The sequence below is a fragment of the Oryctolagus cuniculus genome, chromosome 19 (genome assembly GCF_964237555.1).
Source record: "Oryctolagus cuniculus chromosome 19, mOryCun1.1, whole genome shotgun sequence".
Classification (NCBI taxonomy): Eukaryota; Metazoa; Chordata; class Mammalia; order Lagomorpha; family Leporidae; genus Oryctolagus; species Oryctolagus cuniculus.
Genome location: NC_091450.1, coordinates 24,882,969 through 24,898,775, shown reverse-complemented (window position 1 = coordinate 24,898,775; position 15,807 = coordinate 24,882,969). Strand labels below are relative to the sequence as shown.

Genomic DNA, 15,807 nt, shown 5'->3' with positions numbered 1-15,807 from the left:
AGGCTCAGGGGAGACCCAGCCTGAACCACCCAGCTACCTGCTCCGCATTCCTGACCCAAAACTGAAGATAATAAATGGTGTTTTAAGCCACTACATTGGGGTAATTTGTTATCCACTAGTCCACGCTGTCTGCACTCACCCGTATATTCTCTCCTGTCCTCACTTAGAAGTCTTATGAGGAGCTCACAGTCCACTCTGTGAACTCGGTTATCCTCCCCACACCTGCGTCATTGATCCCACCATGCTAAATATGGGAGTTATCCTCATTCCCCAAATACGGTTATAACAAAGTCTTGTTTATTACATTTTAACATCTCTTGAATGTATGCAGTTCTTTTCATCCTTGTCACACAGTAGTGCAGGCCACCATTTAAATTTCTTTTAGAGCTAACATTGACTCAGCTCTACAGAGGACAAACCAAATCCAGAGGAAAACGAAGGGATGCCGTGACAGTGCATGGCTTTAAAAAATCCCGTGTCTTTATTGCAGAAACAGCTCCCAACCACTGGTTGACTCCCCAAAAGTCTTTAATGGCTGTGGCTAGCCTGGGAAGAATCCAAGTACAGATTCAACTGCTTGAACCATCAGCACTGCTTCCCAGAAGTGCATTAGCAGGCAGCTGAAGTCTGGAGCTGGAGTCAAACTCAGCCATCTTAACAGGCTAGACATCCACCCTAGTACCTGTCTTTTAAAAGGCAATACAGGGGCTGGTGCTGTGCCACAGCCAGTAAAGCTGCTTGTCCCTAAATCACGCTGCAGAAGATTAAGTGGTCTGCACCTGTATTGGCACCCCATACAGGCGCCAGTTCAAATCCCTGCTGCTCCACTTTCAATCCCGCTCTGCTAATATGCCTGGGAAAACGGCTCTACCTCTCTGCAACTCTTCCAAGTCCATGGGCCACGTGGGAGAACTGGAAGAATTTCCTGGCTCCTGGCTTCAGCCTGGCCCAGCCCCAGCTATTGAGGCCATTTGGGTAGTGAACCAGCAGATGGAAGATCTCCATTGCTCTGCCTCTCCTTCTCTGTTAATTCTTTCAATACTATTTTTTTTTTAAGTCATACAGCATTAATGGCCTTAAAACTGGCGCTGTGGTGTAGCAGGTAAAGCAGCCACTTGCAGTGCTGGCATCCCATTTGAGTGCCGGTTCTAGTCCTGGCTGTGCCTCTTCCCATCCAGCTCCCTGCTATGGCCTGGGGAAGCAACCGAAGATAGCTCAAGTGCTTGAGCCGCTATATCTTTGTGGGAGACCCGGAAGAAGCTCCTGGCTCCAGATTGGCCCAGCTCCGGCTGTTGCAGCCATTTGGGGAGTGACCCAGTGGATAGAAGACCTCTCTCCCTCTGCCTGCCTCTCTGTGACTTTGCCTTTCAGATAAATAAATCTTAAATTAAAATTTGATTTGTTTGGTCATGAGTCTTCAAGACAGGGAGAGAGAGCCATCTTCCATCTGCCGGTTTTTTCCCCAAACAGCTACAACAGCCAGGGTGAAGCCAGGAGCCTGGGACTCTACCTGGGCCTCCAACATAGATGGCAGGGGCCCACGTACTTGGGCCATCTGCTGCTGCCTCCTACACACATTAGCAAGGAGCTGCATGGAAACTGGAGCAGCCAGGACTTGAACTGGCATTTCAGTGGTATGCTGGCACTGCAGGCAGTGGCTTGACCCACTGCCCCCAACACCAGCACCCTCATCGGTTACTTTAGATTGGGAAATACAGCTCCTTTCTTCACTATGCACTACAACCTCCAAGATGTTGATGCTACTTTTCTGCTTTGGGTGCACTGCTAGCCTGTGTCTCTGAAACTGGTTCCACGTGCCAGGAAGTTGACAGTCTTCTGCCTGTTGCAGCACAGTGCCTGCACGTGGTGCCCAAAGACATTAAAGGGAAGTTGTTCTTTCAAGAAAGAACGTAAGTTTGATGGAGTTGGAAGCCTAATCATTGAAGAGTGCAAAGTGGCTCAGTACTGGAGAGTATCACATAACCATTGATTTAGAGCTCTGATAATATGAACCTCTGCTTTAACAGCAGTCTTATACTAAGGCACATGGGCAGTCATATTATAATCACTATTATTTAATTACTGCCCTTGGTACAATAGAGGGCAAGTACTACTGGGTCTTGGTCTTTATTTGGAGTCCTGCACATGGAGGCTCACCGTTCTGACAGAAACATCATTTCCCAGCTTCATTGCTCACGTAAAACCATATACAGTGACTAGTACCCGATTAAGCATCTCTAACTTCCTGTAGTGTTCCTGTTTTTGTAAGGCTGTTACCTATACCAGAGGAGCCTTGCAAATAGTGTGCATGCCAGCCAGTTACCCGGGTTATACATTCTTTATGCGCCAGAGCTTAATTAGGTCCAAACATGCCAGTAGACGGTCCCAATACTCTATACAAAATAAAGGTCTGGGGCCGGCACTGTGACATAGTGGGTTAACGCCCTGGCCTGCAGCACTGGCATCCCATATGGGCACCAGTTCAAGTACCGGCTGCTCCACTTCCAATACAGCTCTCTGTATGGCCTGGGAAACAGCAGAACATGGGCCCAAGTCCTGGGGCCCCTGCACCTGCGTGGAAGACTCAGAAGCAGCTTCGGATCCACCTAGCTCTGGCCGCTGCAGTCATTTGGGAAATGAACCAGTGGATGGAAGACATCTCTCTTTCTGGCTCTACCAGAACTTAAAAAAAAAAAATAAAGGACTGTGTATAAAACAGCATGGAGCATTACAACACAGTTGATTTATGAACAGACAGACAAATCCTTCAAAATGGAAGATGACAATTTTTATTATTACAAAAGCAAAATTTTTAAACTTCAGTCATTTGAATAATTGCAAGGGCAGACTAAGGGCTTAATCCTCACACAGGCACCAAGTCAGGCACAGTAGGTAGCTACAAATCATGTAAGTGAAAGATTTCTTTCTTACCTAGAGTACTCGTCCATGTTTTGGAATTAGGCTTAAACTCAGCAAACCTAATCGGTTCCCTTTAATCCTTTCTATAAAAAAAAAAAAATCTAGGTATTAACCTGCTGTCTAATGAAAACTAGTCACCAAGTCCTGGCCTCAAGAGAGAGCCACGTTTCTTTTAGCACAAGCAGGAAACAAGTTAGCTAAGTGTGTACACTTCTGAGAGCCCCAGGTAAGAGTCCTTGCACCGTAGACCTGCTTCAGCCACTGCGTGCGGAAGCCCTGAAGTGAGGCCCGTCACCTGCGAGGGCAGGAGCGCCAGCGCCAGCAGACACGTCCCCCGGCAGCAGGACAGGAGGTAGCATGGACTTGGGCTGACAGTGAAGCACTGGTGGAGCGGAGCCTCAGGAAGCATGAAGGGCCATCCCGCCTGTGCTGTCCACAGACCTGAGATTTCCAGGCGGTCTTAAAGCGCACAGTGGCTTGTGTGGCCAGGCAGAAGACCATCAGTATTTCAGGACTGCTGAAGAAATCCTAGCGTTTTCGGCCGGCGCCGCGGCTCACTAGGCTAATCCTCCACCTAGCGGCGCCGGCACACCGGGTTCTAGTCCCAGTTGGGGCGCAGGATTCTGTCCCGGTTGCCCCTCTTCCAGGCCAGCTCTCTGCTGTGGCCCGGGAGGGCAGTGGAGGATGGCCCAAGTGCTTGGGCCCTGCACCCCATGGGAGACCAGGAGAAGCACCTGGCTCCTGCCTTCGGATAGGCACAGTGCACCGGCCGTGGTGGCCATTGGAGGGTGAACCAACGGCAAAGGAAGACCTTTCTCTCTCTCTCCCTCCCTCCCTGTCCACTCTGCCTGTCAAAAAAAAGAAAAAAGAAATCCTAGCGTTTTCTGCCTACTCAGGCCAAGTGCCTCTCTGCCTTTTCCCTTGTACTGAAGAACATAAAAGGTTTTAGTTCTTACCCCACACCACCAGGCCCTTAGAAAACAACTTTGTAAACAACCCAACTAGCATGTTACTGTTTCAGGGAAGCATAGACTAGAGGTGTGTGAGAAGTGTATGTATGGAAGGGAAGGAAGACTCTCTCAGTTCTAGGATACTGAAGATCAACAGCCTGGGGCCTAAGCCACCTAAAGTTGACCCAAATCTACCCTATCTGAATGCTGGTAGGTAATTGGTTCAAATGGAATCCACCAATTACTACTGGAAAATAAAAACACTTCCATTTACTCTGAAGCCTAATATAAATTTAAGCCTAATGTGTCTCAAGTTGTGTAAATGTAGTTAACAAATTGCTGCCATGGCAAGATCTCTTAAGAAAAAAATGAGACCAAGAATGTATAATGGCATCAGTTAGAATCACTGAACAAGTAGCTGGAGGAAATCGAAGCCTAGAGACAGATAATCATCTGCCAAATCCAATTTACTACTATCTACCTTACTTGTCTGTGAGAGGATTAATGGCACCGTTCTGATAAAGTAGGCCAATGCTGAATATAACAGTTAGTCATTCTACAACCAAAGCTACAGCTCTGTAACCAGAATCTTCACAAAGGTGTTCTGAAGGTTAAAAGTTGCCCGATGTAAGGAGCGGTAATAAATACTGCGTATTTGTCCCTTGACTACCTTAAATCCCTACCCAGAGCAACGAAGTCGTTGTCCGTGAAGCAGCAGTCCACGAGCAAGTCCATGCCAGTGAGGACAGGTGTCAGCGCGGCACGTCATCCGGGACCTCAGAGTAATGGGCAGTGCTCCTCCTCAACATGGCAGCGGTTTCTGACCATGAGTTCAACTCTTTCTTGGGTTGTACAACCGCCGTCTGGTTGCAAGTATGGCTCAGAATACTTGCAGCGTGCTTCAACTGGTCAAGGCCCCACACTGGGAGAGCAGTTCTTGTAGTTAGGTAATTAGCAGGCGACTATGAATTACCTCGTTAGTGAACCTGTACCTCCATGACGCCTTTACATTCAGTTACCACCCATTTCAAGATCTTAATTCAAAACAAAGAAATATACACGGGTTTTTCAAGAACACTACTATTTGTCACTTAATTTCACGGCAACATACATTCAAGCCCACCTCATTGTTTCATTTTTAACAGAATTTCACTGGGTAAGTTCTTTTTGCAAATTAAAAACAAATGCTCAATTTTCCCTTCTCCCACAGTAGGAATAGGGTATAAAACAGCATTTACATATTTAAAATTCAGTTTAATGACCTATAAATAATCTAACATGAAAGTTGATAAAAAATATTGTTAATGTGAAAGGATGCAGAGAGGATCCTGGCTAATATATTTATGTTAAAGACAGGAAGACATGTTTAAGTTTGTAAATTCTAACTATGAAGCCAGTTATCTACCTATTTTTGCACGGTCAACCACGCCAACACGTTCACACTTGCAGAAGGCAGAATGACAGCATGGGAATTCGCATCGCGTTTCAAAGGCCTAACATCTGCGCACACTGCTGATTTCCTATCCAAATGACTGGTGGGGGTAACCGGAGTTAAAATGCATCAAATTTAAATGGAAGTATTTTTTAATTTCAAAGCCCATGGGGCATTTCACAAATGCGCACAAATCCACTGAAATTTTTTTATAATTAAATTTGTATACGTGTCATGCTGTTTTTTAGAGGCAGACCCTTCCAGGTGGTTTTACTTAGTCTTGGCAACATGCACATATATTCTAACTGTAAATGTTTTGATAGCAAACATAAGTGGATTCTAAAAATGTGTTCAGTTTGAAAAGGGCAATCTATCTGGAAATCATTTCAATGACTTGAACTTTTAAAGATGAGAATTCAAGTAACTGCTAGTATTTATTCTTACCAACATGGAAGTACAAAAGAATTATGAAGTTCTGACCAAAGCTCCCCTACTTCCCAGAAAAATAAAAGCCCCGAGATTGGTGGACATAATGAAAATCTCATGCAATTTATTAGCACTAGTAGAGTTTTAAGAAGCCGAAGGACAGCTTTGTCTGTAAGATGTGGTCTCATTCATGAAATGAACGGAATTCATAGTAAGAAGACTACAGACTATTGGATTAAATTTTATGACTAGAATATAGTCTGACTAGGCTTTTCTGAGGAGAAGATTACAGGGACGCGAGCTGTCATTAAACACACAAAGAATCTTATTTAGCAAGAAATCACAATCTACAAGAGGCCAAGTCTTCAGTACATGGCAATCCTAAACATCAGGGTGTTTCCAGTAAGCTCAGCGAGTGTGTCTTCCTTTCCCCGTGTACTCTTAGGAAAGATTTCCGAGTCATGACAACTACGGCAGAAAGCTTTCGATCTAAAAAGCGCCACAGCGCTTCACTGTGGCTCAACTCCATCACGGTTAGTTAGCAAACTTCACCGTTAGCCTTAAGCAAACTCAGCCATTTCAAATAATTGAGAATTAAAAACTGTATACTGTGCGTGAGTCTACTTCTCACTGCTAATTATAGTCTGTGCAGAATTCTCGTCACTCCCAGTGTGTCTTCGTTAAATCACTGGACTGAGATTCAGCTTTGATCAGCGAGGCTCACCCAACCTTTACAGTTAGTGACAGTAAGAATACACTGAGCATCTTACCGAAGTGGCACCTGTCAGTTACACGCTTCATGAACACACGCATGCAGCTCTGATAAATACTAAGAGCGGCATTTCTGCCAGGCCTCAGCAGGCTTGCTCTATGTAAATCCCACTAGTTTAATGTTGGTGGAATTTTCTGTAGGGGCACAATTTCATTAAACTTTACTGTTTTCTTAACAATGTCAACTGTGTTTAGGAAAGCAAGTTAAAATGTAAATTGGCAGAAAATAACTGATAAACCCAGTAAAGCAGTGTCACAGCCGCATAAAGTATTTAATTGTTACGTATGCACTGGTCATCAAAAGAAGGGGTGCAACTAATTCTTCCTTTAATACAAACTTGACCATTGTTTTTGTAAATGCCTCAAAGTAGTAGGAAGGGAGAATTTAGAAAAGTCAGAGCAATAAAATGTCTTCAGTTACTTGGGAAAGTTACAAAGTCAATGCAACAATGTTACATCCAGATAAAAAATATTATTCAAAAGCAATTCAAATACCGAAAAGGGTTTTCAAATTGAATAGTTTATTAACATGGTAGTTGTCTTTGTAACATGTGCACACACACACACACACGCACTCAGAATGATCTGCCTGGGGAAAAGGACTGAATATACCTCAGGGGAAAATGAGAAATAAAAAAATTCCTGTCGGTTCTCATTATTATAGGCAATTCTGTCCACATCACTTACAAAGCTATTGCCAAATCTGCCCAAGGGAGCAAAGTTTGAAGGGGGCAGGGGGATCTCGGGGGAAATTCAACAGTGGCATAGCAGAGCTCTCAATATGAGAAAGCTGACATAATGTGGACTTTTGCTGTGAATTTTTCCTTTGCAAAATATGGGGAGAGGTTTATCAATGGGCAGAAAATAAGAGAAGGCGGTGTGAAGTAGGCTTTTGCAGTCAATTTTTCTCACAGTATTGTGCAGGGTCATCAAAAAATGCTTAGTCTTTTTCTGGAACCAGTTTCAGAACTTTTCCAATTGCAATGGTCTTACCTAGAAATGAAATTTTAAAAACAAAACAACTTTCAGTAATTAACAGCAAATCTATGTAAGGTATTATTATTTTAAATAATGATTTTTTTAAGAAATGTAGATTACTGACTTTACTGCCAATGCCATGATTTCCGATCAGGGTCTTATTTGGGGAGCTATAAAAGACAGGATTTTCTACTGTGCAGCAAAAGGAATGAATTAGAATACACGCTACAAGATGGCTGACACTCAAAAACATGCTAAGAGTGAGATAAAGGACCCCATATTTATGGTTTCATGGAAATTTTAGTGAAAAACAAACCCATGGCAAATAGAAAAATCGATCAGTGGTTGCCTAGGGCCATGGCAAGAATAAGGGGTAACTGTAAATGGGTCTAATGTTTCTTAATAGGTTTTCTTTTTTCAAACATGTTTATTCATTCTTACTTATTTGAAAGGCACAGTGAGAGAGAGCCATCTTCCATCCAGTGGTTCTCTCCCCCAAATGCCTGCAAGTGCTGGAGCTGGGCCACAGCAAAGCCAGGAACTCCAACCCCCAACTCCCATGTGGGTGGCAGGGACCGAATTACTTGAGCCATCATCGATTGCCTCCTAGGCACATTAGCAGGAAGCTGGATCGGGAGCAACCAGGACTTAATGAGGCACTGGGATACGGGCTGCAGATGTCCTAAGCCGCATGTTAACCCACTGCCCCTTTTTAGATGCTTCAAGTGTTCTAACATCAGAATGTGGTGACGGTTGTAAACATATTAAAATTCACTGAGCTGCAGTTAAAACACAGCTCAATTTCACATGTATACACGTGTATATACACGTGAGTATACGTTACCCAGAATTCCTGGGATCAGAAGTGTTTGAAACTGTTTAGTTTTTGAGAATGTTGAGTACATATTCTTGTGCATCATATTGACGCTTGACAAGTTTTGGATCTGAGACGTGGGGTATGCTACTCAACCTGTACATCTAAATACCACCCCCCCCCCCCCGCCCCGTCCTTAAGCAGCTGGGAAGATAAAGCGTTACTGGCGGCCAGTGAATGCATCCTTCCAGTAGTCCTCCTGTAGAATGAAAGGGATGCAAAACCCACGGGGTCTTGGGAAAAACCCAAGTTTTCTTTTAGAACAATTCTGGGTTAAAAATTCCTGCTACCTTAATCTCTTTTGTCTGAATTTATCTGGTTCTGATTGTAACCTAAAATTATTTTGTTTATTAACAGGATAAATGCAACAACAATTTCACTATCAATAAGAAGACTTAAGGACTTCAAAGCAAAAGGGCAGGCACCATGGCTCACTTGGCTAATCCTTCGCCTGCAGCTCCAGCATACCGGGTTCTAGTCCCAGCTGGGGCGCCGGTTCTGTCCTGGTTGCCCCTCTTCCAGTCCAGCTCTCTGCTGTGGCCTGGGAAGGCAGTGGAGGATGGCCCAGGTCCTTGGACCCCTGCATCCACATGCGTGACCAGGAAGAAGCACCTGGTTTCTGGCTTCGGATCAGCACAGCGCCGGCCACAGCGGCCATTTGTGGGGTGAACCAACAGAAGGAAGACCTTTCTCTGTCTCTCTAACTCTGCCTATCCAAAAAAAAAAAAAAAAAAAAAAAAAAAAGCAAAAGGAACACTGTAGTTCTATTTTGTCTGAAGTAAAGTTCAGGGGCTGGATTCCTCTCCAGGGCTTAGCACATGGACTGACTATTCTGGTATTTCAAATGAACCATGAAGTTTTATGTAGTTTTCCAGTCTCAAAATAGTTATTTAAGTCAGAAATAGTAACAACCCCTAAAGTAATGTCCTTTAACAGTCACACTGTCTGCATACCAAAGAATTTCATGACCTCAAGTTAGGAACAATTGCTCAGGTGGGCAGAAATGATGCATTCAAAATAACATGATTATGATACCTCTGAAAGATTAGGTATTCTACACATATTATAAAGTGTTTTATCATAGAAATACTTAGTAAATAAAATGCTGTCCAAACCCATCACTAACAAAATAGCAAAATTAAGATTCTTCACATTACTGCTAAAATGTGTGGTCAATTCTGCCTGCTGTTCAATGCATTCAGCATCTGCTACAGAACACGGGCCCAGGTTTTCTGAGCCTGTGCCAGCTTGCACTGTTCTCAGATGCACAAATGCAGTGTCCCAGATGCACTACTACAGACCAGCTTAGAAGCTCTTACCCTCATCTCTTAAGGTAAAACGACCCATCTGAGGGAAGTCCTTAAAGGTCTCAAGGCAGATGGTTCCTGCTGTCCGAAGACGGGCAATGCACACTTGATCTTGTTTCACAAAACGGGGCCGAGTCTTGCTTTTCTCTCCTGACTTTTTGTCTACCAAGCAGATTAAGGCCTACACAAGAAAACAGGAGGAGAAAATCAGAATAATGCCAAATAGAAGAATCTCTAAGAATAGGATGTAAATAAAATTGTATCACTGTTAGCAATCCGAAACAAGATGAAACAATCTTAAAACATATAAATTAACAAGTTGTGGTAAACTCACTGTTATCTCGACTTCCTCAATACAGGTATGAATATGCAGCACCGCATTGTACCCTGGGCAGATGATGGATTTGTGCTCTATAATCACTATCTGTCAAATAAACAAAAACATCCTCATAAAAAAAAAGACTTAAAAGGCAGAGCAATGGGGGTGGGGGGTGGGGGAGAGGGCCTGCAAAACACAGGGAGGGATACAGAGCAATCTTTTATCTGCTGGTTCACTCTCCAAATGACCACAACAGCCAGGCTGGGCCACGCTGAAGCCAGGAGCCCAGAACACCATCTGGGCCTCCTCTGTGGGATGCATCACCTGCTGACTCTCAGAAGCATATCAGCAGGAAGCTGCATCAGAAGCAGAGCAGGGATTTGAACCCAGCACTACCACACGGGATGTGGGTATCCCAAGAGGCATCTTAACTACTGTGCCACAAAGCCTGTCCTCAAGTCCTTATCTTTATCACTAGTTTGAAAAAGAATTTAATAATGTCCAAAGTGCCACACAGTATCACAAGCACTAGAATCCCTCCAAATCCCAGGACAGCAATGTAAGTGACTCACGCGTCTGAAGTGACAGTTTTACCAATCTTGTTCACAGCAAGGACCAAGTGACCTGACCTCACAGCATGAATGTCGGCATCCTACACCCTGATAACGACCCTGACAAGTCCTAGTCAGCCTGAAAGCCCAGCAGGCACTTTCTCCTCTGAGAAGCCTCTCCTTTCCAGCATCCCAGGAATCCTGCTCATCACTGCCCACGAGCCACGGAAATGTGAACTTATCCTGGTTTTTTCACAATACTTACCACAAGTTTTTTTTACAATTCATTTCACAATACCTGAGGTCCAATAAACATAAACAACTTTATGTACCTGGCATGAAAATCTAACTTCACAGAACTCAAAAATTCTGTAAGCCATACTAACCCTTAACTTTGTCATTCTCCTAGAAATGTGAAGTTGCTAATTACACAGAAAACCTATGTGTGACTTCCTGCCTGGAAAGTTCTTTTCTCTGAATGCAGCATACAAATTATCATTTTCCAAGGCAACTGTGCTCAAGCCAAAGCAAAAGACACTTTAGGTAAAGCATGACTAATGATATTACTATCATGTATTACAAAGTATTAGATGGGCTTTTTATCAATAGGAGAAAAAAAATACTTACAAAGATACACCCTATTCAGCAAGTATCTGTACCATCTTAAAGAAATTTACACGTGAGATACACATCTTGCTCGGGACATGTCAGTCGTTGATACTACTTCAAAACCCCTCTACACACTACTATGGGTTGAGTGGCACGTCAGCAATTTTCAGGACAAAAGGCATCAACATTAAATTTCATTTACACACTAAAGACCCCCAAGACAACTACAGGAATTAGCTTACCTGGGCATCAAATGTGCGTCCAGAATGGCAAAGATTATTAGGATCACAAAGGATGAATCCTGGAAGAATCTCTTCTTCCTCAATTCCTTTGAGTCTGATTTTCAGGTTCTCACCTGGGGCTACAGAATCAGTTTCTACATCATCAGAAAGTATTCCAAGAACTTCCACGTTGTGCTTAAAAAGAAACCAAGATTGGAGATTTCCTGACACATTCAGTACGAACACAAAACGACTAGAAGAATTACAAGTCACATTTCTGTGAAGCTGCTGCTTAGCCAAATACAAAGCTTCCTTACACATGTATGACATGAATTTAATGGCGACTGTGTCTAGAAGTACACAGGCCAATTTTCTTAAAAGTTTAGTTTACCTGAAAGAGTGGCAGAGAGAAAGAGAGAGGTTATCTTCCATCAAGCTCCCCAAATGCCCACAACAGCCAGGAGTCAGGAACTCCATCCAGGCCTCCCCCAAGTCCTTGCACCATCACCTACTACCTCCCAGGCGCGTTAACGGGGAAGAGACCAGAAGCGTGGAGTAGCAGGCAGGGGTGCACGTGAGCAGGGGAAGAGCTGGCCCCAGCCCTGGTTGTTGCAGGTATTTGGGGAGTGAGTCATTAGATTTAGATAGAAGATCTCTTTCTCTCATAAAATCAGAGTAACTTTTTAAATTAAAAAGCAGTAACTCTGAACTCTTCATCTTGCAAAACCAGAATTCTATATATGAATTTTACCGTGGTTAATCATAGGAGCATACATGGATTTGAAAGCTTTTTGCACCAAAATAATTTAATTCCAGTTTCAACGAACTTTTGGAAATTTTCTCATATAGCTGAATCACGTACTAATTTGTGTTTTTGTGACTGACTTAATGTCCTCAAAGTTCATCCACGTGTAATGTGTCGAAATTTCCTCTGTAAGAAAAGTGTCCACCGTATGTGTATACACATCCATTCATCTGTCAGCGGACACATGGGTGACATTCACGCTTCAGTACTGTGAGTAACACTTGTACAAACATGGTTACACAAATACCTGAAAATCTGGCCTCACTGCTTTCACATATACCCACTGAAAAGGCATTGCTAGACCTTGTGGGAATTCTAGTTTTAATTAAAAAAAATTTTAAGACTTCAAGATTTATTTGAAAGTCAGAGAGACAGGGAGAGACAGAGATCTTCCATCTGCTGGCTCACTCCTCAGATGGCCGCAAAAGCCAGAGCTGGGCCAGGCTAAAACCAGGAGCTTCTTCCAGGTCTCCAGCATAGGCGCCCTTGGGCCATCGTCTGCTGCTCTCCCAGGCACACCAGCAGGCAGCTGGATCAGAAGAGGAGCAGCCGGACTGCCGCTCCACACGAGAGGAAGACGTTGCAGGCAGTGGCTTTACTCACTACACCACAAGCCAGTCCCTATTTTTAATTTTTTTGAACAACTACTATACTGTTTGCCATAGCAGCTGTACACTTCTATGTTAACAACAGTGTGCAGGGGCTCCACATGCTCATGAACAACTGGTTACTCTTTTCTTGGCTAACAGCCACCCTGATGGGTGAGAGATATTTCACTGTAATTTTGATTCGCACTTCCCTAATGATGCTGATTTTCATATGCATAGTCACCATTTGTACTTAAAGTTTTTAAAAATATTTATTTATTCATTTGAGAGACAGACAGAAAGATATTCCGTCCACTGGTTTCACTCCCCAAATGGCTGCAACGGCCAGAGCTGGGCCGATCCGAAGCCGGGAGCTTCTCCTGGGTCTCCCATGGGGATACAGGGGCCCAAGCACTTGGGCCATCTTCTATTGACTTCCTAGGCCATAGCACACAGCTGGATCGGAACACAAGCATCTGGGACACGAACTGGCGCCTGCATGGTTTGCCAGTACAGCAGGTGGAGGCCCAGCCTACTACACCACAGCATTGGCCACTGTACTTCATTCTTTATTTTTTTTTAATTTGAGAGGTAGAGAGACAGACAGAACAAGAGCTTCCAATCTGCTGTTCACTCTCCAATGCCCACAGCTACCGGAGCTGGGCAGGGCCAAAACTGAGAGCTAGGAGCTCAATCCAGGCCTCCCATGAGGTTGGCAGGAACCCAACTCCTTGAGGCATCACCACGACCTCTAAGTGTCTGCTTCAGCAGGAACATGATATCAGGAACCAGAGCTGGATATCAAATTTAGTACTCTGATGAGGGATGCAAATGCCCTGACAGGTGTCTTAACTGCTAGGTCAGATGCTGCCCTGCCACAGGTACTTGTTCAAGAAATGTCTATTTCATTCCTTTGTCCATTTTTAATTTTTTTTTTTTTTTTTAATTTTCACTCACTCATTTGAAAGGTAGATAAAGAGAGATATTCCATGTACTGGCCCACTCCTCAAATGTTTGCAACAGCTGGGGCTGGACTAGACTGAAACCACGAGGCAAGAACTGCACCGAGCTCTCCCAGTAGGTGGCAGAGATGCAACTACGTGGGACATTACCTGCTGCCTTCCAGGGTGCACGTCAGGCAGGAAGCTGGAGTTGGGAGTGGAGCTTGGACCTAACCAAACCCCAGCACTCTGACACGTGCTATGTGTCCCAAACAGTACCCTACCTGCTACAGCAAACCCTCGCCCTTCTTTCGCCACTCTATTGTGGTTGGCTATTTATCTGTTGTTGACTTGTATATTCGGGACATTAAACCCTTATTACATGCATATAAATGAGCTGAAAATATTTTCTCCCATTCCACAGGCTGCATACCCATTATTACGATTTTTAAAATATTTATTCATGAGGCAGAGAGAGCTCCCAGACTTGACAGGAAACCAAAACTGGGGCCAGAGTTGGGAGTCACACCCAGACACTCTACTGAAGACACAACTGCCTAGTCTTGTACCTTACATTAAGAAAATCTAAACCTGGGGCTGGCACTGTGGCATCGCGGTTTTCGAAAACCTACCGCCTACAGTGCCGGCATCCCATATGGGCGGTAGTTCAAGTCCCAGCTGCTCCACTTTGATCCAGCTCTCTGCTATGGCCTGGGAAAGCAGTGGAAAATGGCCCAAGTCCTTGGGCCCCTGCACCCACGTGGGAAACCTGGAAGAAGCTCCTTGCTTCTGGCTTCGGATCGGCGCAGCTCTGGCCTTTGCAGCCAATTGGGGAGTGAACTCCTTCTCTCTGTGTAACTCTGACTTTCAAATAAATAAATACATAAATCTTTATTTAAAAAACTCCCTCTTTACAGAATTGTCTTGCAGCCATCTTGATTCATCCACAAAGATGACTTCTGAGCATGAAGGAAGACCTCTTTCTCTCTGCCTCTCTGTAACTCCTTCAAGTAAAATAAACAATTCTTTAAAAATATACATCCTAATTTTTTAAAAAGTTAAGTTTCTTTGAAGGAAAATCCTACACTTTGAAAAGCTCCGGCTCCTTGGTAATATTTAAGAAATCTGAATGGACAAGAGCACTGCGACGGCTTACCTTGTTCGGCATCATCACTAGCTGCTGGCCTTTACAAATAGATCCCGATTCCAGCTTTCCCAGGACCACAGTGCCCATATCCTGTTGAAATGAAGCAAAAATAAATAAGTAAAATCGAGCTTCAGACTCCACTGCTGCGCTACAACAGATCAACAGCCCAATGCGAAATCTGCAGGACAACTCACTCATACAGGAGCATCATTAGCTCAAAGCGGTAGGACGGTTAGGGTGGATCTTAATCACGGAGGAGCTAACATCTCCATAATCAAGTTTGTTTTTTAACGAATTTAACATCCAGTGTTGGTAAAGCTATTATAAAACTAGCACTCATGCTGCTGATGTGACGGAGATTAGCACGGTATTTTTTGATACCTACCAACTTTAACGGGAAAAGCTGCCGCTAAGAAACGATCACTGGGAAACAGCTGACATAAACTTAGGGAATAATTATGCCCTATTTATATCACTAACATCAGTCATAAGAAACCATTTATGTTACACTGTTAAAAAACTGCTTCATAATTCGAAACAAAACAAACAATGATTTCACCTCCCATAAAACCTGATTTATTTAAATTTGGGGTACCTTGTACTTATCCACAATCGGCAGTCTGATTGGTCCATCAACTGATCTATTGAAGTTTGGCAAATTATCCAGATATGGAATAAATGGTAATCCACTGAGAATACAATAATATCCGTTAGAGACAGTCAACATAAACATCAAAATATGAAATTAATGACTATAACTTTAAACAAAAGTAGCTATATTTTCATACTTCTTACACACTTTTCTTATTCAATCAATTTATCATCTGTTTCATTACATTTATTCCTCAGTAAGCTAATAGCTAATAGCGCAGGATTACAATTTCCCATAAAATTATAATAAGATTTAGAAAAGTATTTTATAATAAACAGTTCACATGCTGTAATCAACTAACTACATTATACTTCATTT

The 15,807-nt window shown here is 43.4% G+C and overlaps 1 protein-coding gene across 2 annotated transcripts in view; it reads right to left on the bottom strand.

Moving 5' to 3' along the window:
• Positions 1-2,766: 2,766 nt before the first annotated feature.
• Positions 2,767-15,807, bottom strand: part of GSPT1 (G1 to S phase transition 1) — a 33,086-nt gene continuing 20,045 nt past the window's right edge. For both annotated transcript variants that reach the window (XM_002711756.5, XM_008257735.4), the window contains exons 10-15: positions 15,433-15,526; positions 14,847-14,927; positions 11,379-11,552; positions 9,992-10,081; positions 9,670-9,838; positions 2,767-7,491 (exon numbers count right to left, since the gene is read on the bottom strand). In XM_002711756.5, the coding sequence (XP_002711802.2) occupies positions 7,439-7,491; positions 9,670-9,838; positions 9,992-10,081; positions 11,379-11,552; positions 14,847-14,927; positions 15,433-15,526 (661 nt within the window). In that variant the 3' untranslated portion in view covers positions 2,767-7,438. The remainder of the gene's footprint in view (positions 7,492-9,669; positions 9,839-9,991; positions 10,082-11,378; positions 11,553-14,846; positions 14,928-15,432; positions 15,527-15,807) is intronic.